At 44.7% G+C, this 26,726-nt stretch overlaps 1 protein-coding gene across 3 annotated transcripts in view; it reads left to right on the forward strand.

The window, feature by feature from the left end:
- dop1a (DOP1 leucine zipper like protein A) overlaps window positions 1-26,726 on the forward strand; it is a 355,194-nt gene that overhangs the window by 235,940 nt on the left and 92,528 nt on the right. For all 3 annotated transcript variants that reach the window (XM_041213315.1, XM_041213322.1, XM_041213331.1), the window contains 3 exons: window positions 15,702-15,875; window positions 18,412-18,537; window positions 20,853-20,987. In XM_041213315.1, the coding sequence (XP_041069249.1) occupies window positions 15,702-15,875; window positions 18,412-18,537; window positions 20,853-20,987 (435 nt within the window). The remainder of the gene's footprint in view (window positions 1-15,701; window positions 15,876-18,411; window positions 18,538-20,852; window positions 20,988-26,726) is intronic.

Here is a 26,726-nt window from a genome sequence, read left to right on the forward strand (position 1 = left end):
TGGACTGTTTAAAGGGCCACTAAATTAGTTGTGGGTGAGGTGATTTTAACTTACTTTTGCTAAGACAAAGTATGTGGAAGCACTGTGGTGAGTTGTTGGAGCTATTTTGAGATATTTGCTGCACTCACCAAGGAGAAAAGATCAGTGCCTTAAACAGTTTGCAGTACCATTTGTTTAGTAACATGAGCAGAAGATGGAGAGGAGGAGGGAGGAGAATGGAGGCTCTCCATAAAAGGCTGTACCCACAAAGGGTATTCCAGGAGGAGCACCACTCTTACTTAGCCATGAAGCAGGAACAGTGTCTGAGGAGGCTAGGCTTCACTAAGAAGGTCTTCACAGAGCTGTACCAACTCCTTCACACTGGCTGGCACCTCAAAACAGAATGAAGACAGCCCTCCCACTGATCACGGAGGTCATGAATTGCCCCCAACATTCTATGCTAGTGGATCCTTCTAGGCGGTTGCAGGTTTCATAAGTAATGTGTGGCCATTCATAGATGCATTGGGGAGGTCACAGAAGAGGGGACTTCATCCTCTTGTCCCTGAGGAGGGAAAAGCAGGATGAAAGGGTGTGTGGATTTGCCAGATTAGTGATCTTACAGGACACCACTTACAGCATGCACATGGTTCTATAGGGGCCTCAAATTAATGGGGAGTGATATAGGAATGGCAGGGTTTACCATTCCCTGAATGTGCATTTGCTGTGCAACCACGCCAAAAAGTTCAGCTTGGTGGATGCCATTCTGACAACAGTCATGATGTGTTTATCCTGCACCAGTCTGCACTACCGACGGTTTCCTGTGCTCGGCTGTTTGGCAACTAGAGCTCCTCTCTCTACACGTGGCTGATGACCCCTTCTACCATCCCACCACACAAAGTCAGAGGACCTTCAATGAGAGCCATGGAGAGACACGCAACACTATGAACCAAGTCATCGGCCTCTTCAAGCAATGGTTTTGTTGCCTCGTTTGATCAGGGGATCTGTGCTGTTCATGCCAGAGAAGATTCAAATGTTTGTGGTGGTGTGCTGCATCCTGCAAAACCTAACCATTCTGAAGGCCCAAACATTATCTCCTCCGATCCGCAGGCGAACTCAGAAGGAGGAAGAGGAGGAGACGGGGTAGACCACATCCACCACGTGCAACCTATGCAGCGAAAAGTACCACTTAAGGTAAAAGGAAATCCCTGACTCCAGCATAGATTCAGGTTTTCCCAACCATACATCCATATTAACATCCCTCTCCTGCATCAAAAAGACCTTTGGCCAACATAAATCAGCAAAGATAAGTAGCAAAAACCTTTACTGAACAACTTTATCCAGCAACATATCAATTAACTAAAAAAATAGAACTAATCATGCTTGTGCATCCTCTTAGTACCTGTCTTGTCGGTGCCCTTGCCTGACCTAGTGTTCCTATGCTGCGCTACCCAAGCGGCTGCACCACGCTGGTGTAAGCCTGTTGTCTTTCACTGGGGGAGTCTGCAGATGGCCTTGGAGGATGGCCTTGGACAGCTTGGAGCTGGATTTCTCCATATCCCTTGCCAATGAGTAGAGGTTGTCTGACAGGCCTGGCAGTGCACCAAGCATCTTGACGTGCATTGTCAACAGTGTTTTTCTGTAGATTGCCCAACAAGGTCCTCATCTCCATCCCCTGAAGCAGATGTACAGTTCCACACACACTGACTCTCACTGGGGTACAGTTCCACACACACTGACTCTCACTGGGGTACAGTTCCACACACACTGACTCTCACTGGGGTACAGCTCCACACACACTGACTCTCTCTGGGGTACAGTTCCACACACACTGACTCTCACTGGGGTACAGTTCCACACACACTGACTCTCACTGTGGTACAGTTCCACGCACACTGACTCTCACTGGGGTACAGTTCCACAAACACTGACTCTCACTGGGGTACAGTTCCACACGCACTGCTCCTCTTGCTCTTATGCATGGATATTTGGAGGCTGAGCAGGCGTCAGCTTGTGATTCTCTGAAAGGCCAAAGCATATAGGAAGACTTGGAATGTGAGTTCTCGTGCACAGTAAACGTGAGATAGAGAATATGATGAAACAAAAAAAGTGTGTGTCTGATGCATGTCAAATAACTTCTTCAAGCAAGAATCAGGTCAAATACAATAAGTTGAGAGGGGAAGTGAAAAGGAGAATAAGACTGGCAGGGAATGTAAGAATAGGATGGTAGTTAACGTAAAAGGGGACCCTAAATTATTTTGCTAGCATTTAAGTAGTAATAAGAGGTAGAGTGGGTCCATTGGGCTCAAAGAGAGTAAAATGTGCTTAGAAGTGCATGGCACAGCTAGAATGTTCAGTAAGCACTTTGTATCAGTGTTTACTGAGAGGAAGCTGACAAAATATTGGTAGAAACGGAGGTAACGGAGTGGTTGAAGGCTGGGATCCTAGTTTACAGAGCAGTTGTCATCACCATACTCCTGTACTGGGTGAGACCTGGATTATCAGCAAAAAGTGAGAGCGCTAGGGAAAATCCATCAGCAATATCTCTGCTGCAACCTCTGGATGCAGTGGGAGGACTGTCAAACAAATGCTGGTGTACTTGAAGCCAGGTCTACAAGCATTCAGGCAAAAGTTCTAAAATCAACTTTGGTGGACTGGACACTGTGTCCAGATCGTCTCCTCTGCCATTCCATGTTTTTTCAGCTGTCAAATGGCCAACATTCCAGGGAAGACGAAGAAAATGCTTCAAAGACCCTGAAGTTATCCTGGAAGCGCAGCAGCATTAACTAGGAGGAGCTTGCTACCTGTCGTTCGGAATGGCAACAGCTTTTCCATCAAGTTGCATCATGTTTTGAGTCACAACGTCTTAATGATGAGGCAGAGTGGTGGCAGAGAAGGAAAGAAAGAAAAGAAAACCCTGTATTCTGTATCCCATTACCTCGTGGGATGATATGCAGATGGAGAATCGACCTGTCCATTCACATGAAGACACATGGCAGAAGCTCATGAGTAGATATCATCCTTGATTCAAGGGAAGCAGCTGCCTAGGGTGAAAATTGAAAGGTAGGAGGCACTGAAAAATCTGGCAGTGGTTAAAGTGGATACATCACCTGGTCCAGATGACTTGCATCTCAGGTTGCTAAATGAAGAGGGAGTTGAGATAGTGGAAAAGCTTGCTATGATCTTTCTAGATATGGGGCAAGTGCCCGAGGATTGAAGAATGGCAAACGTGACACCCTTATTCAAGAAAGGGTGAAAGAACATTACTAATTACCATAGAGCAGTTAGTTTAACATAAATGGTGGGTAAGACTTTAAAAACAATAATCAGGTAAAAAATCGACAGGTAGTTGGAGAGGTTTGAGTTAATTAGAGAGAGCCAATGTAGATTTGCTTGACTAATCAAATTGAATTTTTTGTAACAGAGCAACAGGGAAAATTGAAGGAAATTTAATGGATGTTGTCTATATGGATTTTAAGAAAGCGTTTGACAAAGCACCACATAAAAGGCTGGTTAACAGAATTATGGCTCATGGAGTAGGTGAGTCAGTGTCAGCTTGGATTAAAAAATTGGCTTTAAGACAGAAAACAGGAAGAGTGAGATTTCAAAATTTGCCAATGATACCAAAATGGAGGAGTGGCTAACAACGAGGCTGATACCAATGGACGGTAATAGGATATAGATAGGCTAGCAGAATGGGTAGATAACTGGCAGATGAAATGTAATACAGAGAAGTATGAAGTGATGCATTTTGACAGAAAGGATAGGACGTGGCACAGTTCTAAAGAGTATGCAGGGAGAGAGGACATGGGGTGTATGTGCGTTGGTCTTTGAAGGTGTCAGGAGACAGAGTGGTTAACAAAGCATATGAGATCTTAAGGTTCATAAGTAGAGATGTTGAGTACAAAAGTAGGGGATTTACGCTGAATCTTTATAAAGCTCTGGTCAGGCCACAACTAGAATCCTGCATCCAGTTCCTGTCACCACATTTTAGGAAGGATATGAAGGTCCTTGAGAGGGTGCAGAGAAGATTTACCAGAATGGTTCCAGAGATGAGGGATTATTGCTACAAGATCAGGTTGGAGAATCTTGGAGCAAAGGAGATTGAGGGGAGATTTGATGAATTGTTAGAAGTGTACAAGATTATGACGGATTTGGATAAGATAGACAAAGAAAATCTTCCCACTGGCTGATGGTACAAGGGCTAGGGGACACGGATTTAAGATTTTGGGCAAGAGGTGCAGGCGGACCTTTTTTTTTTACACAGCAAGTGGTAATGACTTAGAATTCGCTGCCTTGAGGATGATGGAGAGATAATCAATGATTTCAAAAGGAAATTGGATGGATACTTGCAGAAATAAACGTGCAGGACTACAAGGTTAGCTGGGAAACAGTATAAACTCAGCAGGTCTGGCAGCATCTACAGATAGGAGCAGAGTTAACATTTCGAGTCCAAATAACCCTTCTGTTGAAGGGTCATTCGGACTCGAAACATTAACTGTGCTCCTATCCGCAGATGCTGCCAGACCTGCTGAGTTTTTCCAGGTATTTTTGTTTTTGTTTTGGATTTCCAGCAACCGCAGTTTTTTGCTTTTATAAACGGTATACACTGGCCTGCTCTGTGGTGAGCCGGCATAGACTTACTGGACCAAATGGCCTCCTCCTGTGCCATGAATGATTATTTTAAAATTAATTTTGCGGGATGTGGACTTCACTGGCTAGGTCAGCATTTATTGCCCATCCTTAATTGCCCTTGAAAAGGTGGTGGGTGAGCCGCCTTCTTGAACCACTGCAGTCCCTGTAGTGTAGGTACATTGATCATCTCTCCTTCCAGGATCCTAATGGGCGGCGAGTTCAAGGCCATTACCACATCCTGTGTAAAAACAAAGTTCTTCCTCACTTGCCTCCTGCACCTCTTGGCCCAAAATCTTAAATCTGTGCCCCCTAGCCTTTGTACTTTCAGCCAGTGGGAAATTTTTCCTTGTCTTCCTTATCCAAATCGGCCATAATCTTGACTATTACTCTTAAAATCTATCACTTCACACTTCTCTCCATCAAATTTCATCTTTCACAAGTCCACCTGTTCCACCAGCCTATGCATGTTTTGTGAATTGAATTTGCCATTTATCCTTCCACACAAATCTGTTTATATTTTCCTCTACATTGGTGCAGTCCTCTGCAGGTTCACTTCCCCAATTTAGTATCATGCAATTGTTTCCCCACAGACATTTGGTCCATTTGGCCCACCTCATTCCCCAGCAATGTCCCTTTCTGATTTGACTGTGAACATACTGGTCACAGAAGTTCTCCTGAACACATCTAGGAAATTTTAGTGGGAAGAACAACAAGCACAATATAAAATAAATGGTACATTCTAAAGGGGATGCAGGAACAGAGACACCCAGGGTATATGTGCACAAATTGTCGAAGATCGTAGTACATTTGAAAAAGTGGTTAATAAGGCATGTGGGATTGTGAGCTTTCTAAATGGAGGTATAGAGTACAAAAGCAAGATAAGTTATAAAGAACAGAATGAATAGAAAAGTTGAATATTATTTAAAAGGAGGGGGACTGCAGACTGCTGTGGTACATAGGGATCTAGGTGCCCTCGTACATGAATCACAAGATGTTCTTAGACAGGTACAAGTTACTAGGAAGGCAAATGGAATGTTGGCCTTTATTGCAAGGGGTGGAGTATGAATGTGGGGAAGTCTTGTTACAACTGTGCAGGGTATTCACGAGACCACATCTGGAGTATTGCATACAGTTTTGATCTCCTTATTTAACAAAGCATGTATTTGCTTTGGGAGCGGTTTAGAGAAGGTTCACTTGGTTGATTTCTGGGCTGTAGGGGCTATTTATGAGGATAGGTTGAGCAGGTTGGGCCTATATTTATTGGACTTTAGGCGAATGAGAGATGATCTTATTGAAACACATAAGATTCTGAGGTTGGATTGACAGGATAGATGCTGGGAGGATGTTTCTGCTTGTGAGGGAATCTAGAATTCAGAGCCACAGGGCGGTTTCGACCCAGATTTGCACTAAGTGTGGTACCGGGAAGGAAAAAGGATGTTTTACATGCTGGCTGCAATGGCGCCTTTTCACGCCATATTGTCCAAATCCCAGCGTGTCCCGCCTCTTAATAATTAATTTCCAGGAAACATGCCAGTCGCTGGCGGGATAGCCTCTGATTCACCTGCCCTGCCATCATCTCAGGCCTTCAGTTAACTGGGTGACATATCTAAAGGTTGGTCCTGCACAGAGCTCGCTCTCTTCAAGGGATAGGAAACTGCTGGGAACTGATGGCTGCCGAAGGGAGTAAACATGCTGTCCCCAATGTTAGCCATGCTTCCCTTGACCACTGACTGCATGCAGTGGAGGCCTGCTGCAATGTCCTCTAGCCCCGCTCAGCAAGCAAAGTCACCAATCCAGCATGGGAGGTGGTGGTCGTCACCAATGCCCTGCAAAAGAGGACATCCAGTCAGTGCCGAAAGAGGATGAATGCTCTCCATTCCGCCAAGGTAAATCACTCTTCTCATCACTCTCAACTCATATACTCATAAACCCATCACACATCCACAGGGATCTCATTCACTGCCAGTTCAAGGGACATTACCATTCACTCTTCTCACCCACACCTCCATTTGCCCTGCGGATCGTCTCCTCATTCCATTCATGGCACCGCTCACCACCCATACACAGGCCAGGCATTATTGTTATCTGAAATAAAAACAGAAAATGCTCTGAAGAAGGGTCATACAAACTCGAAACATTAACTCTGTTTCTCTCTCCACAGATGCTGTCAGACCTGCTGAGTTTTTCCAACGTTTTCTGTTTTTATTTCAGATTTCCAGCATCTGCAGTATTTTGCTTTTATCCTTGTTGTCTGGCTAGACAGGTGTCCTGCTTACACACACTCCACTGGATTCATGCCAGACAAGCTGGCACACAACAAAAGCGAGAGGTCACAGACCGGTGGAGGAATGCCTCAAATCAGGGTCCTCATGACTTTGAAAACAGAGCCATCAAGCCGGCCAGCAATAATCTGGACCATTCCTGTGCTGACAGTGAGGTCAGCAGTGCTCAGCCAAGTGATGATCCAGCAGTGCAACGTCCATCAGACAACCTGATATGAATCAGTTCGCCTGTTCCGTAGTTCCCTGCCATGCACTAATTATGCGTTCTTGCTTTCGCAGGCACATCTGGGAAGCGGCCGAGGGGGTCCACGACCCAGGTTCTCGAGTCAAGCCCCGAAGAAACCTCAGAAGACGAATCTGATGACACCCTCGTTGAAGACCAGCCACAGCGCTCACCCACACCCTCCATCAGTGCAGGGACACACACCTCAGTGGGACCTAGCTCTAGAGTAGCCTCAAGGTGTAAATCAAAGGTGCTGAGAGCACACAGAAAATGATGGTATCTGTGCTGCCAGCCCAGGACATTCTGGCAGCAATGAAAACCCCATCAAGGTACAGGCATGACTGATGTGTCCAGTGACTGTGCAGGTGCACCATCAGTGTGCTGGGAAGGTTGCACGAAGCACAGGTAAGAGGCCCTGCACTGAGACACCTGCCTTTATCTTGTGCAGGAACCAATGATTCACATCTGAGTGACACAACCACTGTTCATTAGAACAAGGAGCCATCAGCAGGGAGATCTTCTTGGGAGTTCATTTACAATAGTGAATATTATCATGGTCATCCTTGCCTTTGAGGATCTCCTCACCCTCATCCCCGTCGGCATCCTCCTCATCGGAGGAGGCGTGCAACTCCTCCTCCTCCTCCTCAGCCAGCTACTCACCTCGTTGCAGCACCAGGTTGTGAAAGGCGCACCAGGCAACAACGATACGTGACACCTTCTGTGGACTGTAATGCCGGGCTCCACCAGACTGGTCCAGGCACCAGAGCCTCGTTTTCAACATTCAGATGGTTTCCTCCACCAAGGTGCGAGCTGCAGCATAAGCCTTATTGTACCTTCACTCTGCTGCAGTCTGAGGCCGCCGCATGTGTGTCATCCGCCACATCCTCTGCGGGTAGCCCTTGTCCCCAAGGAGCCAATCCTGCAGCCACTTTGGACCCTGGAAGATGTCAGGGATCCAGGGACCTGAGACCTACTAAGAATGTAGGAGTCGTGGACTCCTCCTGGGAACTGTGCACAGACCTGTAGAATGCGTTTGTGTTGGCACTCCAGCTGAACATTCAGTGAGTGGAAGCCCTTGTGGTTGATGTAGTTGACCACTTGTTGCCACAGAGATCTGAGTGCCACATGAGTACAGTCGATGGCACCCAGCACCTGTGGAAATCTGAGATCTGGGCAAATCCCAGCGCGCTTGCTTCCAGCTTTCCTGATGCTGGGCAAAATGTAGCTGCACCTGAACTGTCTCAGCTGCAGAAGAATGGTCATTTTATGCAAAGTTTCCCTAATGCATGGTTGCTTCCCATCCCATTCTCCTTAGCATGTGTTTGTGCACTACCATCAGTCCGTGTTGCCTTGCCCCAACCGTATTGCAGCCCCTGCCCTGGAACTGCATTCTCAACCAACCGGGCAAAAGCAACTTACCTGTGCCCTTGCCTGAACGTGCGTCGCCTCTTCCTTGAAGTTGAACAGACGACCCCCACGAACGCTGCACAATGTTAGTTTGCACTCACCTCGGAGTTCCCCTTGAAGTTCAGCTTGCCAGGTGCACGCATTTTAAATGTTATTGTGAAACACATCGGTGTGCCTGGATGAAACAACGTGTGGGAATGATTCCGGTAAGCAGGGCTTATAGTCACATGCAAATTTTTAAAATGACATTCCTGTCACGCAGTGGCGGGAAACACGGCTCGCCATTGACAGGCAGAGCGGACGATCACAAACTGGTCTCACGACAGCATGAAACCAATTTTTGGTCTCCTTGCTATATTGTTTAAGGCCAGAATCAGATCATGATCTTATTGAATTGGGGAACAGGCTCAAGGGGCCAAATGGCCTACTCCTGCTCCTATTTCTTATGTTCTTTTCATTAGAACCTTCATTTATACAGTACATTTCGCAACTTCAGGATATTGCAAAGCTTTTCACAGCCACTTTTTGAACTTTAGTTACTGTTATAATTTAGGTAAACATGGGTTGAATAATGGGCAAAACTCCCCTGCTTCACTTCATTAACGTCCACTTGAAAGGGCAGATGGGGTACGGGTTTAACATTTCGTTCGAAAGACAGCATCTCCAGCAGTACAGTGCTCCCTCAATACTGCACCCAAACGTTAGCCAAAATTTAGGGCTGAACTTTCCATGCCCGCTGGCATCAGGCGTGTTCAACGGCGTGAATGGACAATATGGCAAGATTGCCAAAAATCAGTTTTGCGACGATGTAAAACTAGTTTGCAATTGCCCACCAATGGCGCATCGCATTTTCCACTGCAGGACATTGGGAACCTCATTGTAATATATCCACATATCATTATAAGCCCGGCCTGCTGGAATCATCCACCCACGTTTGATCATCTGAGCAATGGAGCACCCACGCTGATGTGTTTCACAACAGCATACATAAGGTAGGCTGCACTTTGAGGGGAACTTGGAGGTGAGTGCACAGTATGGTTGTGCAGCACTTGCCAGGGTCGCCTGTTGGACCTCAAGGTGGAATGACTTGGGGGAGACGAGGGCTGCACTGCGGTCAAGGCGACTTGGGTTGGGGGGCGGGTGGCAAGGGCTGCACTGCAGTCGAGGCGACTTGGAGGGGACAAAAGCTGCACTGCCATTGAGGTGACTCGAGGAGGGGGTGCAAGTGCTGCACTGCGTTGATGGTAGAGTACAAGCATGTGCAGGGTCGGGGAGAGGGAAACTTTTGTGCATTTCTCTATAGCCGAGACAGTTCAGACACAGTCACATTGACATGCTTGGAGTCAGGCCTCTAGCTTATCTATCCACTCAAGCACAGCAGAGGCATAAAAGTGCCACCAAATGCCCCTGAACTTTTCACCCCTCGGGCAGAGACTGCAAAGTAATGAGTGTTTTAGTGGTCTGCAGAACAGTTGGATGACTGAACACGTTGTCCAATCTCCTTGCTATAACTGGCCATAGAGCAGTCATTGGCGGATGCGCTCACAGCCCCTCGCAATGTCATCATCCCGGTTTGGACCAGTCTCCCCCATGGTTCAAGCTAACAGCGCAGCCTTGCAGTGCAAGTTAAGAGAATGCCTGTGCCTGAGCTTAGAGCACAGCATGCAGTCCAGTGGGCAAAGCTGCCGCCAGTCGGTCAGGTGAATTGGGTGGAGGTGGGTGGGGTTTCGGGCAGCCATGCGGCGCACCAAACTCTGGCCATCCTCAGTGGTGGCCAGTGCTCTCCGGCATGCGTTAAGGGACCTTCAGGCATAACCAAGAGAGGTTCTTAGAGCATCCAAGCTAACCCGCGCATCTCTCCCTTTCATCCTACAGAAGGAGTACATCAGGAGCATTTAAGCCTGGTGACCCAACTGTACGCCTCGTGGTGTACAGAGAGCAGAGACGAAGGAGAAGAGAGCAAGAGAGGCGCCTGGTTGGGCAGAAGAAGGAGCAGTGTCCTCAGGAAGAAAGGGTAGCTAGGGCTCCCGCACACGCTGCTGAAGAGCCACAGCAAATTGTAGCTGGTCAGCGGCTAGCTGGACCCCAGGGTCAATAGCCGCTGCCTTTCATTCCTGCAGATGACCGAGAACCAGTGTCGCCAAAGACTGGGCATATATAGGGAACTGGTTGGTCACACCTGCCAGCTAATGCAGGATTTGGCACCACAGGGACAAGGAGGGCATCCACTGCCTGTGGCTGTGAAAGTGACTGCAGCACTAAATTTTTATGCCAGTGGCTCCTTTCAGGGCTCTACAGATGACCTCTGTGAGATATTGCAAACCCCCACCCACACCTGCATCCACAAAGTCACAGATGCCATCTTCGTGAAGGCACACAACTTTGTGCATTTCACCTGGGACCAGGAAAGTCAGGACGCAAGAGCGCTGGGATTTTTGCAGAACTCTGGTTTCCCACAGGTGTAGGGTGCCAGCTACACTCACATGGCACTCAGATCTCTTGCAACATAACAACTACATAAACTGCAAGGGCTTCCACTCGCTGAATGTTCAGCTGGTGCACAAACACCACAAATATATCCTGCACTTCTGCACACGGTTCCCAGGGAGTGTCCGTGACACCGCTATCCTTAGCAGGTCTCAGATCCCTGATGTCTTCCCGGATCCACAGAAGCTACAGGGTTGGCTCCTCAGGGACAAGGGCTATCCACAGAGGTCGTGGCTGATATCGCCCATGCAGCGACCTCAGAACGCAGCCAAGCGAAGATATAAGATATTTTTTAATGTATTTCCATCCATTGTTTTACCTCTACTTTTTAGCCTATTTCGATCCCTTCCCCCCACCCCACCCCCACTAGGGCTATCTGTAACTTGCTCGTCCTGCTTTCTATCCTTAATGTCACCATTAGCACATTTATTAGACAATATCACCACCGTCAACACCTCTTTGTCCTTTTGTCTGTGACATCTTTTGGCAATCTCCACCTATCACTGGCCCTCTATCCAGCTCTCCCTGTCCCACCCCCCCTTAAACCAGCTTATATTTCACCTCTTTTCTATATTTCCTTAGTTCTGTTGAGAGTCATATGGACTCGAAATGTTAACTGTGTTCCTCTCTGCAGATGCTGTCAGACCTGCTGAGTTTTTCCAGGTATTTTTGTTTTTGTGTTGAAGATATAACCAGGATCATGCTGCAACTCGCACCTTGGTGGAACTTGGAGGTGAGTGCACAATAAGGTTGTGCAGCGCTCGCCAGGGTCGCCTGTTGGACTTCAAGGTGGAACGACTTGAAGGAGATGAGGGCTGCACTGCGGTCAAGGCGACTCGTTGAAGGGGGACCAGAGCTGCACTGCAGTCGAGACGACTTGGAGGGGGCAAGGGCTGCACTGCGGTCGAGGCAACTTGGAGGGGGCAAGGGCTACACTGTCGCTGAGGTGATGAGGTGGGGGGTGCAAGGGCTGCACCGCAGTTATGGTAGAGTACAAGCACGTGCAGGGTCAGGGGGGAGGGAAACCTTGTGTAAAATGACCATCAGGATGTTGAAAATGAGGTTCCAGTGCCTGCACTGGTCAGGTGGAGCCCTGCAATACAGTCCACAGAGGTCGTGACATATTGTCGTCGCCTGCTGCGCCTTTTACAACCTGGTGCTGCAATGGGGAGAGCTGCTGGCTGAGGAGGATGTGGAGGAGCTGCATCCCTCCCCTGATGAGGAGGATGTTAAGGGAGTTGAGGGTGAGGAGGTCCTCGAAGGCGACGATGAAGGAGGTGAGGCCATTGCACTGACCAGGTGAGGCAGGCATGCTCAAGAGGACATCATAGCTGCTAGATTTGCAGAGGATGATGATGACATGGGAGACTCCATAGATCTTCACATTGCATCTGCGAATGTTTAACTCTAGTCTGGCTGACGACACCGCACATACCCTCTGTGATAAGGCTCCTGTCATGGAAGACACTGCCGAAGCCCTTTTGGTCCTTTGATTCCAGGAAGATAATGGTGACATGCATAGATCTTCTGTGAATGTCTGACTCCTGCCTGGCCGAGGGCAACTCGCTTGCACTTTGTGACCTAGAGTCTTAATCATGTAGACACAGCCGTGAAACTTTAAATACACCTGGCCGTTTGTCAGCATTCAGCATCTGACCCCTCCAGGAGCAGATGCTGATGAGATGCAGGTCAGCCCCTCCTTAAAGGCACTGGGAACACGCAGAGAGAATGACAGAGCTCTGTGACGTCTGCCCACTACATTCTGGCAGGAATGACAAACACCATCGAGGTGCAGGCATCAGTAATGTGTCCAGGGAGTGTGAGGCCAGACCATCATTTTGGTCTGAAGGCTGTACAAAGCACCAGGAAGAGACCCTGGACTGAGACACCTGCCTTTATCTTGTGCAGAAGCCAAGGTTTCATATCTGAATGACATGAACACTGCTCAACAGAACAAGGAGCCATAGGCGGAGAGACATTTTTGGGAGTTTATTTACAAAAATGAACCTTATGTACAAGTGATTAACACCCGTCCCCCAGGCTGTGCATATTGGTTTAATTGTTTTGACTCTATAAGAGTTACATCGTCTTAACTTTCCTAATCCTGTCTTGGTGCTTCCCCAACATCCACAGCAGAGGTGGAGGCAACCTGCTGACTGCTACTGTGATGACCTTGGCAACTGTCCTCTGGAAGGCCCAGCCTGTTTTCCTGCTGTGTGTCAGTTGCACCTTCCTTGGCCTGTGGAGCTGGAGTTGCTGGGGTCACTGGAAGAGGGGATTTGGATTGGGCCAGGAACTCCCGGAGTTACCTGGGTGGATGGCCCAAGGGTGTTGAACTGCTGGTCCTCCTCCCTATGGGTGCCCAACAGCCTCTGGCTGACTCCTTAAGGAGAAGAAGCTGGAGTGAGATCAAGCTGCCCCTGCAACACCCCCCCCCCCCCCCCCCCCCCCCCCCCCCCCACCTGCGTATTAAGTGTTGGAGGCCAACTGTGGCTTCAGCGATGGAGTTCAGCCACGCAACAGTGCGTGACCTCAGTGCATTGACATGCCCGCGCTATCACCTCAGACTTAAGGAAGACATACCCCTCCAACATGCCTTCTAATCTGAGCAGTGCAGCCAACATCCATTCCTGACGTTCCCGAGCTTGCCTTTGCAGTTCCAGCAACTGTGACACGGCTGAGTCCCAAGGCTCATCATCTGACTCAAACTCAGCAGATTTCTGGTCTCCAGCAGTCCTCCAAGTGCCGGACACCTGTCGCCTACTGTGGATGAGACAGTCCCATGTGCTCACCAGATTGTGATACCAAGGCTAAAGCTAGGTCCCACCGAGTCTCTGTGTGTCTCTGCGCTGGTGGAGGGTGTGGCTGAGTGCTGAGGTCTTCAATAAAGGTGCCTTCAGATTCCTCTTCAGAGGATACTTCGGGGCTTGATTGGAGGCCCTGGGTCGTGGACTCCATCAGCTGTCTCCCAGATGTGCCTGCAAAAGCAAGGAGAGTTTTTTCATGCATGGCAGGGGACTCACAGCATGGTTGCCTGTTGGATGTTGCACTGCTGGATCCTCACTTGGTAGAACACCCCTGACCTCACTGTCAGCACAGGAATGATCCAAACTTTTGCCGGCCAACTGGATGACTCTATTCTCAAAGTTCCAGAGGACCTTAATTTCAGGCATTCCTCCACCAGTCTGCGACCTCTCCCTCTTGTGTGCCAACTTGTCCTGCATGAATACAGATGGGGAGAGTGAAAGCAGGACATCTGCCAGACCAGATGCTAAGAATGCCTGGCACGTGTGGGTGGTGTGTGGTCCCATGGACGGAGGAGGACAAAGATCGTGTGTGTGTGTGAGAGTGAATGGTGATGTCCCTTGAACTGGCAGTGAGTGTGATCCCTGTGGATGTGTGATGGGTTTCTAAGTGTGTGAGTTGGAAGTGATGAGAAGAGTGACTTACCCTTGCAGAATGGAGGAGATAATTTATTATCTTGTGGCTCTGGGTGGCGGTTCTCTTTTGCAGGATGTTGGCGCTGATCACCACTGCCACTGCCTCCCAAACCGGATTGGTGATGTTGCTGGCCCTCCCATGACCAGAGTGGGGATCGAGGACATCTCAGCAGCCGCCATGGCGTCCAAAAGGCGCTTGTGGGACACATCACTAAACCATGGGGCTGCAGGCTTCTTGCCTTTCAGGGCCATGTTTTCTGTGCAGCAGTCCTGGGCTAGAAGCACTGAGAGGTGTGCAGATGGCTGCACTTTAAATATGGCACCCAGCGTGAGAAAGTGGCGAGGTGATAGCATGGTAGGCGAATGAGATCCTGCCCGCCATCGAAATGGTGTGTTTCCTCAGGAATGCATGATTAACGAGGTGGGATTGGGACGATACGGTGCGAAAACCTGTCATTGCAGCCGCCGAGAAAAAATTTTTTCCTGCCCGCTACCGTACTTAGTGCAAATCTGGGACGATTCCACCCATAGTGTTTTATCTCTGGAGTGGGTTGATCCCATGACATTCTGATTTGGGCAAGAGTGTTATCACTGTCAGGTTGGAAATTGAATGAATACACATAAACAAAACTTAACTGTTTCATCAACTTGTTTTGTTTGACCAGTGAATTTAAGATTCATTTTATGGTAAATAAAATGTTAATATAAAGCAGTCATCCTTAATTCAGTAATTCATTGATCATCTTGATGATATAGATGCAAGACTTGTAAATAACTTCAGACGTTTTAAAAAATATATATATTAATCAAACTGATAAGCCTCCTACAATAAATTATTGCATTTTTTAAAATTATGCAATAAACTAATTAATCTGCAATGACATTGCACATAAGTATGATTTTCACGTGACTTGGGATGAGAGGCTGCTTCTTTGAGTCAAGGCCTGTAGACTTAACTCAGTTTCCATTTCAAAGCTATGCATTCTGACTTAATTTTTAGAATTCCAATATAAATTTCTATGTCCAAATTTATAATAGAAATTGCCCATGTGAACTTGCCCTACTGTAATTACACCCCTGCCACCATTGATAGTTCTATGCACTACCACTCGGGAGGAAAGGCTGTCACAGCGTGATGGGTTTGTGCAGACGTTTGCCATTATAAATATGATCATAAGAATTTATAATGGCATGTCTGCATGAACATTTATAATTTATTTAATTGATAATTGTCAGTCTTCCCTATTTCAGCTGATGGTTTCTGTGGACCAGAAATATTTGTCTGAAGCAAGAAATGGAATTCTTTTTATCTTGTGTACCATCATGTCTTCTGTGAGTCTGCTGTGGGGAATTTTGCAAGTTGCAGACTCAACCGAGAGAACCGTAGCTGCTTCTGCTGTTACTATCAATCTGGGTTCCACAAAGGTAAGTGAAGTGCTGAGTCTCCGATGTATAGCCGTTATGAAAAGAGGCAACCAAAGCAGAAGCAAGCCAGTTTTTGTTTCTGCAGCATGTATTGATATAGTTAAATGACCCTATGAACCGGTGATTATAGAAAAGTCTGAAGTTTAACTTCATATCTAACAAAATTTATAAATTCTGTTCACTTACCTAGAGCCCTCTTTAGTGAACTGTGTTTTGCCAGTGCTTACTGTGTGTGGAGAAATGAGCATATTAAATGTTTCATGTTTCTTCTCATATATCATGGCATAATAAAATCATTAAATTTCAATCATTGATACCCAAGCTTTTTTGAACAATTGATGTTGAGTTTTACAAAAATAAAATCAGTTTAAAATTACTGGAAAATACTAAGGGTCTCTCCAGTTTAAGATCTTTTGAGATGACAAAGTTTGAACATAGAACTTCATTAATGTCTTTAAAAGTGTTTAAATATTTCATCATAAAAACAGTATTGTGTAAATCAACTTATAAATAAAGTATCTTGACTAAAAAACTTTGGTTACAGGAATGTCATAACACTACAATTGACACTATTTCTCCCTTGACATGTTAGTGCTGCAACCCTATATTGAAGCCCATTTTGGCAGTCATGCCTGACTTTTTAGTCTTTGTATGAAATCAAAGTTCAAGAAACATCTCGTTGGTGAGGGATTTTAAAGATATTTACATGGATGCAATTAAGTAACAGTACAAGCACCGATCTAATGGGTGGTAAACAAAATTACCATTGGAATGTGTCAGTCATATAAATGTCATTCTAAATTGCTACTTAAGAAGAATGTAATAAATACAGCCCAGATCTTCTGATTAGCGGCAATGCTGGTGGATTACAAAGATAATTGCAACCCTACCTTTTTCTATCCTTGCATTCGGGTCTTCCTGTCCCGGCTGCATCAGTGATGCTTCAGCACGGCCATCTACATGGGAAGCAGTGGTGAAGAGGAGAAACCATGCCCCCTTTTTAAGACATCAGCAGCTGTGTTCACATAAGTTTTATAAAGACCTTAAGGGTTTCAGTGGAGTTAGTGAGTGGGTGTTTGGGGGCATGAGAGCGGGAGGGCGGGTAGTGATTGGGGTGGGAAGGTAGTCGGATTGGACATTTGGGCAAGGGGCATGGGTAGTCAGGTTGTAGGAGTGGGTTGTAGGCATGGGGGGTAGATGAGGAGATGGTAGGTTGGGTTCCGCTGTTAATCACTGACCTAGACCAGAAATTAAGCAGCAGGACAATACAAGGGTAAGTATCTAGGTAAGTATCACACATCTAGCCCAAGTCTCTGACCCTGAGTTTAAAATTCCTGGACAATTACCACATGAGTCCCAAAGCGCAACAGTAACAAACGCCTCAACATTCGCCAATGTCAACATTGTAAGATCCAGGCTAACGTTCCCTTGTTTGGGAATGATCAGATTCAAGTGACATAATAGGAATAATGAAGTGTCCATTTTGGAGATAAAGTAATTGGTCAGGATTTTGCAGACAGTGGTGAACAGATGGCACTAGTCATTCATTACTATTACACTTGCCCACAGATTTTCTATGGGCTTTTGCATTAGAATTTGCAGTGATTAAAAATTCAGAATAGTGTGGCTTCCTCGACATGAAATCTGGGACCTGTGTGAACAGGGATTGTTCATCTCTTTACCAGTTGGATTGAAGGATCCTTACTGAGACAAGTAGAGTCTAAACCAGGAAATGAAAGTTAATTCAATCATGTACCAAAATGAAAATAGAGAAAAGAAATTGAGAACTAAGAGACAAAAAGATAAAAATTAATCTTTAAAAAATCTCCAATAATGAGTAAATGAATGAGACTCCACTCTTAAGTTGGTTTTAAGTGCCAGAGAAGTTTTTCATCAATAATTAAAACTTAATCACACTGTTAAAAATTCACTTAAAGTAGATTGAACAAGCCCTAATTTTGTCTGATATCTTTAATGGGTATCTTGTGGGTAAGTACCTCAACTTTACATTTTTGGGCATGTTTCAATGTCAAGTCTCTCAGCAAGATGCTTGCAAAGAGCAAATTCTGGAGAAGCAAGGCAGCAACTTTGATTTTTAAGCTTTTTAAAATTCTCTCATGTGATATTAGCATCACTAACAGCGCTAGCATTTGTTGTCCACCCCTAATTGCCCTTAACTGCATATGTACTGTTGCTGGAAGTTGCTGCTGATTTAATCTTTAATATAGTGAGCTTCACCATTGTTATTACTGCAAAATCCAGGCCATGATTGCAGTTCGCAGCACTAACTTTTAACTATGCTTAATTGACCTGCACTTTAGCACCTTGTGTGCTTTCCAAATGTTTAACCTTGTGACATTTATAAAGTTGAGCTAAGTGGCTATAGGTGATAATGAAATGAATATCTAATAAGCTTTGCTCCTTTTCACAATATAATATCAATTCAGAGATGCAGGGTCATTCAGTTGTTTCAGATATTGTATTGTCATTTTTTTCCTTGTATTAAAGTCTGTGTTCCTTGTTCCTCCCTGATCAGAGTCTTCGACAACAGATTTTAGAGCTCTTGGGCCCCATCTCTATGAACCATGGCGTACACTTCATGGCTGCTATTGCTTTTGTCTGGAATGAAAGGAGAGAGAACATGAGCGCCACCAGAAACAAAGTAAGATTCAGCTCCTTTGCAGAGTAATGTTTGCAGTGGAATGAGATTTTGCTCTAGTACATTGTCAAAACTATTTAATGCCATTCCCACCAAGATGGACTTCAAGTCTTTCTCAAAGGCAAACTCTGTTGGCTGCTTGGCTTTTGCTGTGGAGGTTGAAATTGGCTATTTGGTAGGATTCTATTGTGTCATGGCTTTATGAGGTAGCTCTGACATAACATAAGTACAAAGGGATAGGAGTGTGGGGGCAATGTCACCAAAACCCTGCTTTACAAGAGTTTTCCTGTAAATTATTTTTTAAAGCCTGTTTAATGTGAGTAACAGCTTTATTGTTCATTAGCTGATCTTCAATCAGATATTCGCCATGACTGTACTGTCATTGGCTAAACTATTTGGCGTGTTCTATTGTTACAAACAAAACTCTTAAGCATAAGAGTTGAACATAACAATAAATAGGGGTCGGAGTAGGCCATTTAGTCCATCAAACCTGCTCTGCCACTCAGTAAGATCATGACTGATCTGATTGTGGCTTTAATGGCACTTCCTTGCCTGTACCCCATAACCCTGATTCCCTTATTAATCAAAATTCTGTCTAACTCAGCTTTGAATATATTCAATGACCCAGCCTCCACTCCTTTCTGTGGAAGAGACTTCCAAAGACTAACAACCCTTTGAAAAAAGAAATCCCTCTTCACCTTTGTCTTAAATGGGAGACCCCTTATCTTTAACCATAACACAACCCCTTCATCCCAGGAGTCAGCCTAGTGAACCTTCTCTGCTTCCAATGCAAGTACATCCTTCCGTAAGTAAGGAGCCTAATGTACACAGTACTGCAGGTGTGGTCTCACCAATATCCTGTATAGTTGTACCAAGATTCCCTACTTTTATACTCCATCCCACTTGCAATGAAGACCAGCATTCCATTTGTCTTCTTAATAACTTGCTGTACCTGCATGCTATCTTTTTGTGATTCATGTGCAAGGGCACCCAAATCCTTTACTACAGCATTCTGCATTTCTCCACTTAAATATTTTGCTTTTCTATTCTTCCTGCCAAGTCGACAGCCTCACATTTCTCACATCACTTAATCTACCTGTATTCCTTTGTGGACCCTGCATCCTTCTCACAACTTGCTTTCTTATGTATCTTTGTATCATCTGCAAACTTGGCTACAATGCAGTTTGTCACTTCATCCAAGTCATTAATATAGATAATAAATAGTTGAAGCCCCAGCATTGTATCCTGTGGCACTCCGCTGTTTACAGTTTGCCAACCTGAAAATGACCCACTTATCCTGACTCTCTGTTTCCTGTTAGTTGGCCGATCCTCAATCCATGTTTATATATCATCCCCAAGACCATGAGCTCTTATCTTGTGCAGTAACGTTTTATGTGGCACCTCATCGAATGCCTTTTGGAAATCCAAATACACTAGGTCCATGGGATTTGTCAGCCTTTGTCCTTTTAGTTTCCTGGTACTTTTTCTCTAGTGGTCGTGATTATTTTAAGTTCCTCTCTCCCTTTTTCTCCTGCTTTTCTACTCTTCTTGGGGTGCTTTTTTTGTCTTCTGCTGTTTAGATAGATATAAAATACTTGTTCAAGGCCACTGCCATTTCCTTGTTTCCCCTTATTGATCATGCAGCATATAATTTCTTGTGTAAATTTTAAAACGGTGTATGACCTTTTGAACCAATGAGGAAAAAGTACACAAGATAACAGTAAACAAACATTCTCAAATGATCAACATGAGACCTACCAGATGTCTTCCTGAGAAATCAATTTGGTCACATGATAGTTTTAAAAAATTACCCTAAATATGTATCAATCTAAACAGATCAGTATCTTAAAAATAGCAGCCAATTCATAAGTGAAAAGTCTTAAATTATTACCACTAAGTTGAAATTCACCTTCCCTTTATGGTTTAACTCATTCTAGAAAATGCTGTGTAAGTGGTGAAATGTGCAATGTGGCACGCAGTTGATGGGTACTTGCCATGTTGTTTTCTCACTGTTTCCCCCAATCTGTAATGTTACTTTGGTCAGTGTATTTTTCTGATTTCATTTCAATTATGATGCACTAGTCATGATGATCCAAATGGCCATCCTGGTGTATCATTCTATAGTTATATGTCTGAGTCCTTGAGCTCTTTGCAAATGTGTGTATTCCAGGTTCCTTAGCACATTAGATTCAGCAAGCACCATTTCTTTGGTTGATTGGGAGGTTGTCAAGCCATACTATTGTGAGTGGTTTTCTGTAAGACTGATTTATGTAAGAGTATTTGAAGATCAAATATTAAACGTTACAATTTATTTAAAGGTTATTCCTGTACCCTGTCCTGAACAGTTGTTGTTGGTGGAACTAGTACGCTCCATTAGCGTAATGAGGGCTGAGACTGTTATGCAAACGGTGAAGGAAGTGTTAAAACAGCCTCCAGCCTCAACCAAGGAGAAGGTATGTTGCGTATCAATTTCAAAAAGAGCTAGTACTGTTTAATTTTTAATTATTTTACTTTGTTGCTGATTGCATCTAATTTGAATCACAGCTTTTACCAAGTTTTAATATCAATCAGAAATTAGCCATAGCCAAAAATAATAGACATCTTATCAGCACTTTAGATCAATGACTACATGTGAATTTTCTCAACTAATAGTGACACAATTACCTATATTATTCCATCTCTTACAAGATAACCAGTAGCAATCCCTATAAAGTTTAAATCATGTGCCCAGTGTGCGGTCTATTCCATCGTAAACCTAATCAGTTATTTCTCCCTTTGTGCTTATCAAGGACCTCTTACCCTTGCTCCTTTGCTAATATAGAGAGAGAGGAAGTACTAGCTGGTTTAGTGACCTTAAAAGTGGATAAATCTGCAGGCCCGGATGAGATGTATCCCAGGCTGTTGAGGGAGGCAAGGGAAGAAATATCAGAGGTCCTGTCAGTAATTTTCAATCCTCTCTGGCCACAGGTGAGGTGCCAGAGGACTGGAGGATTACTAATGTTGTGCCATTAATAAAAAAGGGAGGAAGGGATAGACCAGGAAATTACAGGCCAGTCAGTTTAACCTCGGTGGTGGAGAAGTTACTGGAAAGAATTCTGAGGGACAGTATATAGCTGCACTTGGAGAGACACTGATTAACCTGGCATGAATTTGTTAAAGGAAGGTCATGTTTGACAAATTTAATCAAATTTTTTGAGGAAGTAACCAGGAGTGATGATGAGGGTAATGCATTTGATGTGGTCTTCATGGACTTTAGCAACGCTTTTGACAAGGTCCCTCATGGCAGACTGTTCAAGAAAGTAAGAGCCCATAGGATCCAAGGCAAAGTAGCACATTGGATCCAAAATTGGCTGAGAGGCAGGAAGCAGAGGGTGATGGTAGAGGAATGTTTCTGTGACTGGAAGTCTGTTTCCAGTGGGGTTCCCCGGGGCTCGGTGCTGGGGCCCTTGCTGTTTGTGGTGTACATTAATGATTTGGACTTAAATGTAGGGGGTATGATTGAGAAGTTCATGGCTGACACAAAAATTGGTAGGGTGATAAACGGTGAGGAGGATAGCTGTAAACTGCAGAAGGACATCAATGGACTTGTCAGGTGGGCAGAGCAATGGCAAATGGAATTCAACCTGGAAACGTGTGAGATAATGCACTTGAGGAGGGCTAATAAGGCAAGCAATTACACCATGAAGGGTAGGACCTTGCAAAGTACTGAAGATCAGAGTGACCTTGGTGTGCATATCTACAGATCCCTGAGGGTAGCAGGGCAGGTAGATAAGGTGGTTAAGAAGGCATATGGGATACTTGCCTTTATTAGCCGAGGCATAGAATACAAGATCAGGGAGGTTATGCTCGTACTGTATAAAACGCTGGTTAGGCCACAGCTGGAGTACTGCGTGCCGTTCTGGTTACCACATTATAGGAAGGATGTGGTTGCACTGGAGAGGGTGCAAAGGATATTTACCAGGCTGCTGCCTGGGCTGGAGGGTCGGAGCTCTGAGGGCAGGTTGGATAGGCTGGGGTTGTTTTCCTTGGAGCAACGAAGTCTGAGATGGGACCTGATAGAGGTGTATAAAATTATGAGGGGCATAGATAGGGTGGTTAGGAAGGCACTTTTTCCATTTGTAGAGGGGTCAGTAACCAGGGGTCATAGATTTAAGGTTAGAGGTAGAAGGCTAAGAGGGGAGTTGAGGAGAAATCTTTTCGCCCAGAGCGTGGTGGTAGTCTGGAACTCTCTGCCTGAAAGAGTGGTTGAGTCAGAAACCCTCATGACATTTAAGAAGTATTTAGATATTCACTTGCGTTGCCATAGCCTCCAGGGCTATGGGCCAAGCGCTGGAAAATGGGCTTAGTGTAGTCAGATATTTGTTGACCAGCATGGACATGATGGGCCAAATGGCCTCCTTCTGTGCTGTAGATGTCTATGAGTCTATCTCCATTAAAGATTTTTAATGCCCTTAAAGTTTTTTATATCAATTCCAATTTTTTATTGGATGTCCATTAATCTTTCATGTTTCACATCAGATGCTTCCTCGTAAATTGTGAAGCATATGTCATACATAATATAAAAAACACAAAATGCTGGAGATATTTGGCAGGTCAGGCAGTAGCTGGAGAGAAAGAAACAGTTAACGTTTTAGGTCTGTGACCTTTCATCATATGTCTCTTGTTGTTTCTGTTGTTTGGTCACTGGTCATTCTCAAATCAATTACCTTTCAGTGTTTCATATTTAAATATACGTACATACAAATTAGGAGCAGGAGCAGGAGTAAGCCACGAGGCCCCTCGAGTCTGATCCGCAATTCAATAAGATCATGGTTGATCTGAATGTAACCCACATTCCTGCCTATCCCCAATAACCCGTTGTTAATCAAAAATCTATCTAGCTCTGCCTTAAAAAATATTCAAAGACTCTGCTTCCACCGCCTTGTGAGGAAGAGAGTTCCAAAGACTCTCAACCCTCAGAGCAAAATTTTTCCTCATCTCTGTCTTAAATGAGCAACCCCTTATTTTTAAGCAGTGATCCCTAGTTCTAGATTCCCCCATACCCTCTCCACATCCAACTCGTCAAGACCCCTCAGGATCTTAAAGGCTTTAATTAAGTTGCCTCTTACTCTGCTCAATTCCAGTAGATACAAGCCTACCTTTCCTCATTAGACAACTTGCCCATTCCTGGTGTTAGTCTAGTAAACCTTCTCTGAACCGCTTCTAATGCATTTACATCTTTCTTTAAAGAAGGAGACCAGTACTGTACATAATACTCCAGATGTGGCCTCACCAACTGAAGCACAACTTTTGTAATCAATTCCCCTCACAATAAATGATAACATTTTATTAGCTTTCCTAATTACCTGCTATACCGAGGGGACGTAATGGCATAGTGGTATTGTTGCTGGACTAGGGATCTAGAGACCCAGGCTGTGGGGACCCGGGTTTGAATCCGGCCATGGCAGATGGTGGAATTTGAATTCAATAAAAATCTGGAATTAAAAGCCTAATGATGACCAGGAAACCATTGTTGATTGTTGTAAAAACCCATTGTTGTAAGAACCCATCTGGTTCACTAATGTCCTTTAGGGAATGGGTCAGGTCTAGTGTGGCCTACATGTGACTCCAGACTCAGCAATGTGGTTGATTCTTAAATGCCCTCTAAAATGGCCTAGCAAGCCACTCAGTTATGACAAACTGCTGCAAAGTCACAAAAAAGGAATGAAACTGAATGGACCACCTGGCATCGACCTAGGGACCTTCACTGTCGCTGGGTCAAAATCCTGGAACTCCCTTTCTAACAGCATTGTACCCAAACCACATGGACTGCAGCGGTTGAAGAAGGCAGCTCACCACCACCTTCTGAAGTGCAACAAGGGTTGGGCAATAAATGCTGACCTAGCCATGAACAGATTTTAAAAAAACTTGCATTTTGTGATTCATGCACTCAGACACCCAGGTCCCTCTCATTCTCAGAGCTCTGCAATTTCTCACCATTTAGATAATAAGCTTTTTTATTCATCCTGCCAAAATGAATGATTTCACATTTGCCCACATTATACTCCATTTGCCAGACCTTTGCCCACTCACTTAATCTATCTATGTTTCTTTGTAGCCTCCTTCACAATTTACTTCCCTATCTATCTTAGTGTCATCAGCAAATTTAGCAACCATTTCTTCGGTCTCATCCAAGTCATTTATATAAGTTGTAAAAAGTTGAGGTCCCAGCACTGATCCCTGTGACACACCACTCGTCACATCCTGCCAACCAGAAGACCCATTTACGCCAACTCTCTGCTTCCTGTTAGCTAGCCAATCTTCCATCCATGCCAATATGTTACGCCCTAGACCATGAACTTTTATTTTCTGCAGTAACTTTTGATGTGACACTTTATCAAATGTCTTTTGAAAATCTAAGTACAGTACATCCACTGGTTCCCCTTTTTCCACAGCACATATGACTCCTTCAAAGAACTCCAATAAATTGGTTAAACATGATTTCCCTTTTACAAACCATGTTGACTCTGTCTGATTGCCTTAAATTTTTCTAGGTGCCCTGCTATAACATCTTTAATAATAGCTTCTAACTATAACATCTTTAATAATAGCTTCTATCTCATTCTCATCTCTCTCGCTCTCTCTCTCTCTGCCTTTAAAAATCTCTTTTGAGTCACCCCTTTCTAGTTTCTCATTTTGGTTGGTGTCCATTTCCCCTGTGCTTATTTATGAAGTGCCTTGGGAGATTTCTACTATTAAATATGCTATATAATGTAAATTCTTCTTTTCTGAATAATTCTGAAACCAAACTGTTGTCTGTATAAAACAGAAAATGCTGGAAATACTCAGCAAGTCAGGCAGCATCTCTGAATTGAGAAACCAAGTTAACATTTGACATCAGACACTTTTCATCAGAGCTGGAAGTTGAAGATTTAAATGATTGTAGGCAAGTACAGAGACAAATAAAGGGGTGGAAGGAGGTGGTGGAAAGCAGGAGTGATTAAATTATGTGATGGCACAAGGCAAAAGAGAGCGGTGATAGAAGAAGTAGAGAAACAAAAGATGGGCCTAGTGAAACTCTTAATGACAACAGAACCATTACCAGCACTTGTCCAAAAAAAGAACTGTGATTAGGAAAGCAGTTAAGTGATTAGATAGTGAATATTTCTCTTTTTGATCTCTCTCTGAACTCTAGCGAAGGTTTAAACTAAGAGACATGAATTTAAAAATTTCAATCAGGATAAATATAACAATTAATACTAAGAATATAAGCTCAGAGCAGGTCTAAAGGCATTATCTAAAATAAATAGATTAAAAAAAGAAGTAGCTAGATTCTACATGAAGGTTTAGAAAATGTTTATTACATCATGGATGGGTAACTGACACCTGTTGTTTGCAATTCCAGTGTCATGTGCGAACTTCAAGACACGTTGAGTCTTTGGGACCATGTGTGTAGGCAGTGCCTCCAGGTGCTTGAGCTCGTGGTCAGGGTTTCCGAGCTTGAGGGAGGCAGTTGGAATCACTGCTCAGCATCAGGGAGGTTGAGAGTTTCCTAGATTGTACCTCACTCCCCGGCACCAGATTCACAAATGCCTCCTTCCTGGTTGGACCGAGAAACACTGGGCAAGGAAGTTCGCCTGAACGGTTTTCAGAGATTCCTCCCCCTCCTACTCTATACCTAGACTGTACAAGGACAGAAGGACCAGTTGGTTTGGGGGGGGTGGGTCGGGGAGTTACCCCTACTGCCGCACTCCCAATTGCACCTCTGCAAAAATGGCCCGGAGGTGGGACAGAAGCAGGGAACTGGCCAGCGCTGCTATTTTTAGCTCCCACCCAGCACTGATCCCAATCCTGTTGGGGACCAAAAATCCAGCTGGTTACTCTCTTTATCTCTCTTCACAGATGCTACCTGACACGCTGAGTGTTTCTAGCATTTTCCTTGTTAACTTCAGATTTTCAGCATCTGGGGCATTTTACGACTGTTTTCGGTTTAATTTCTTACCTATCTTCTTTGAGCCTTTAAGTTGAATTCTAAGTTGTACATCATGTTAGATTTGGATCATTTCCTGTACACCAATCTCTTTGTATTTTCTAGCTTATCTTAGAATGTCAGGCTCTTCTTTCTCATTATACTCAACCTCTACATAATGATGTACATTGTTTGTGGCTTACCTTATCTGCTTGGTGGTTCTTTGGCAATTGAGTACATTAAA

This window comes from Carcharodon carcharias, chromosome 2 (genome assembly GCF_017639515.1).
Source record: "Carcharodon carcharias isolate sCarCar2 chromosome 2, sCarCar2.pri, whole genome shotgun sequence".
NCBI classification, from domain to species: domain Eukaryota; kingdom Metazoa; phylum Chordata; class Chondrichthyes; order Lamniformes; family Lamnidae; genus Carcharodon; species Carcharodon carcharias.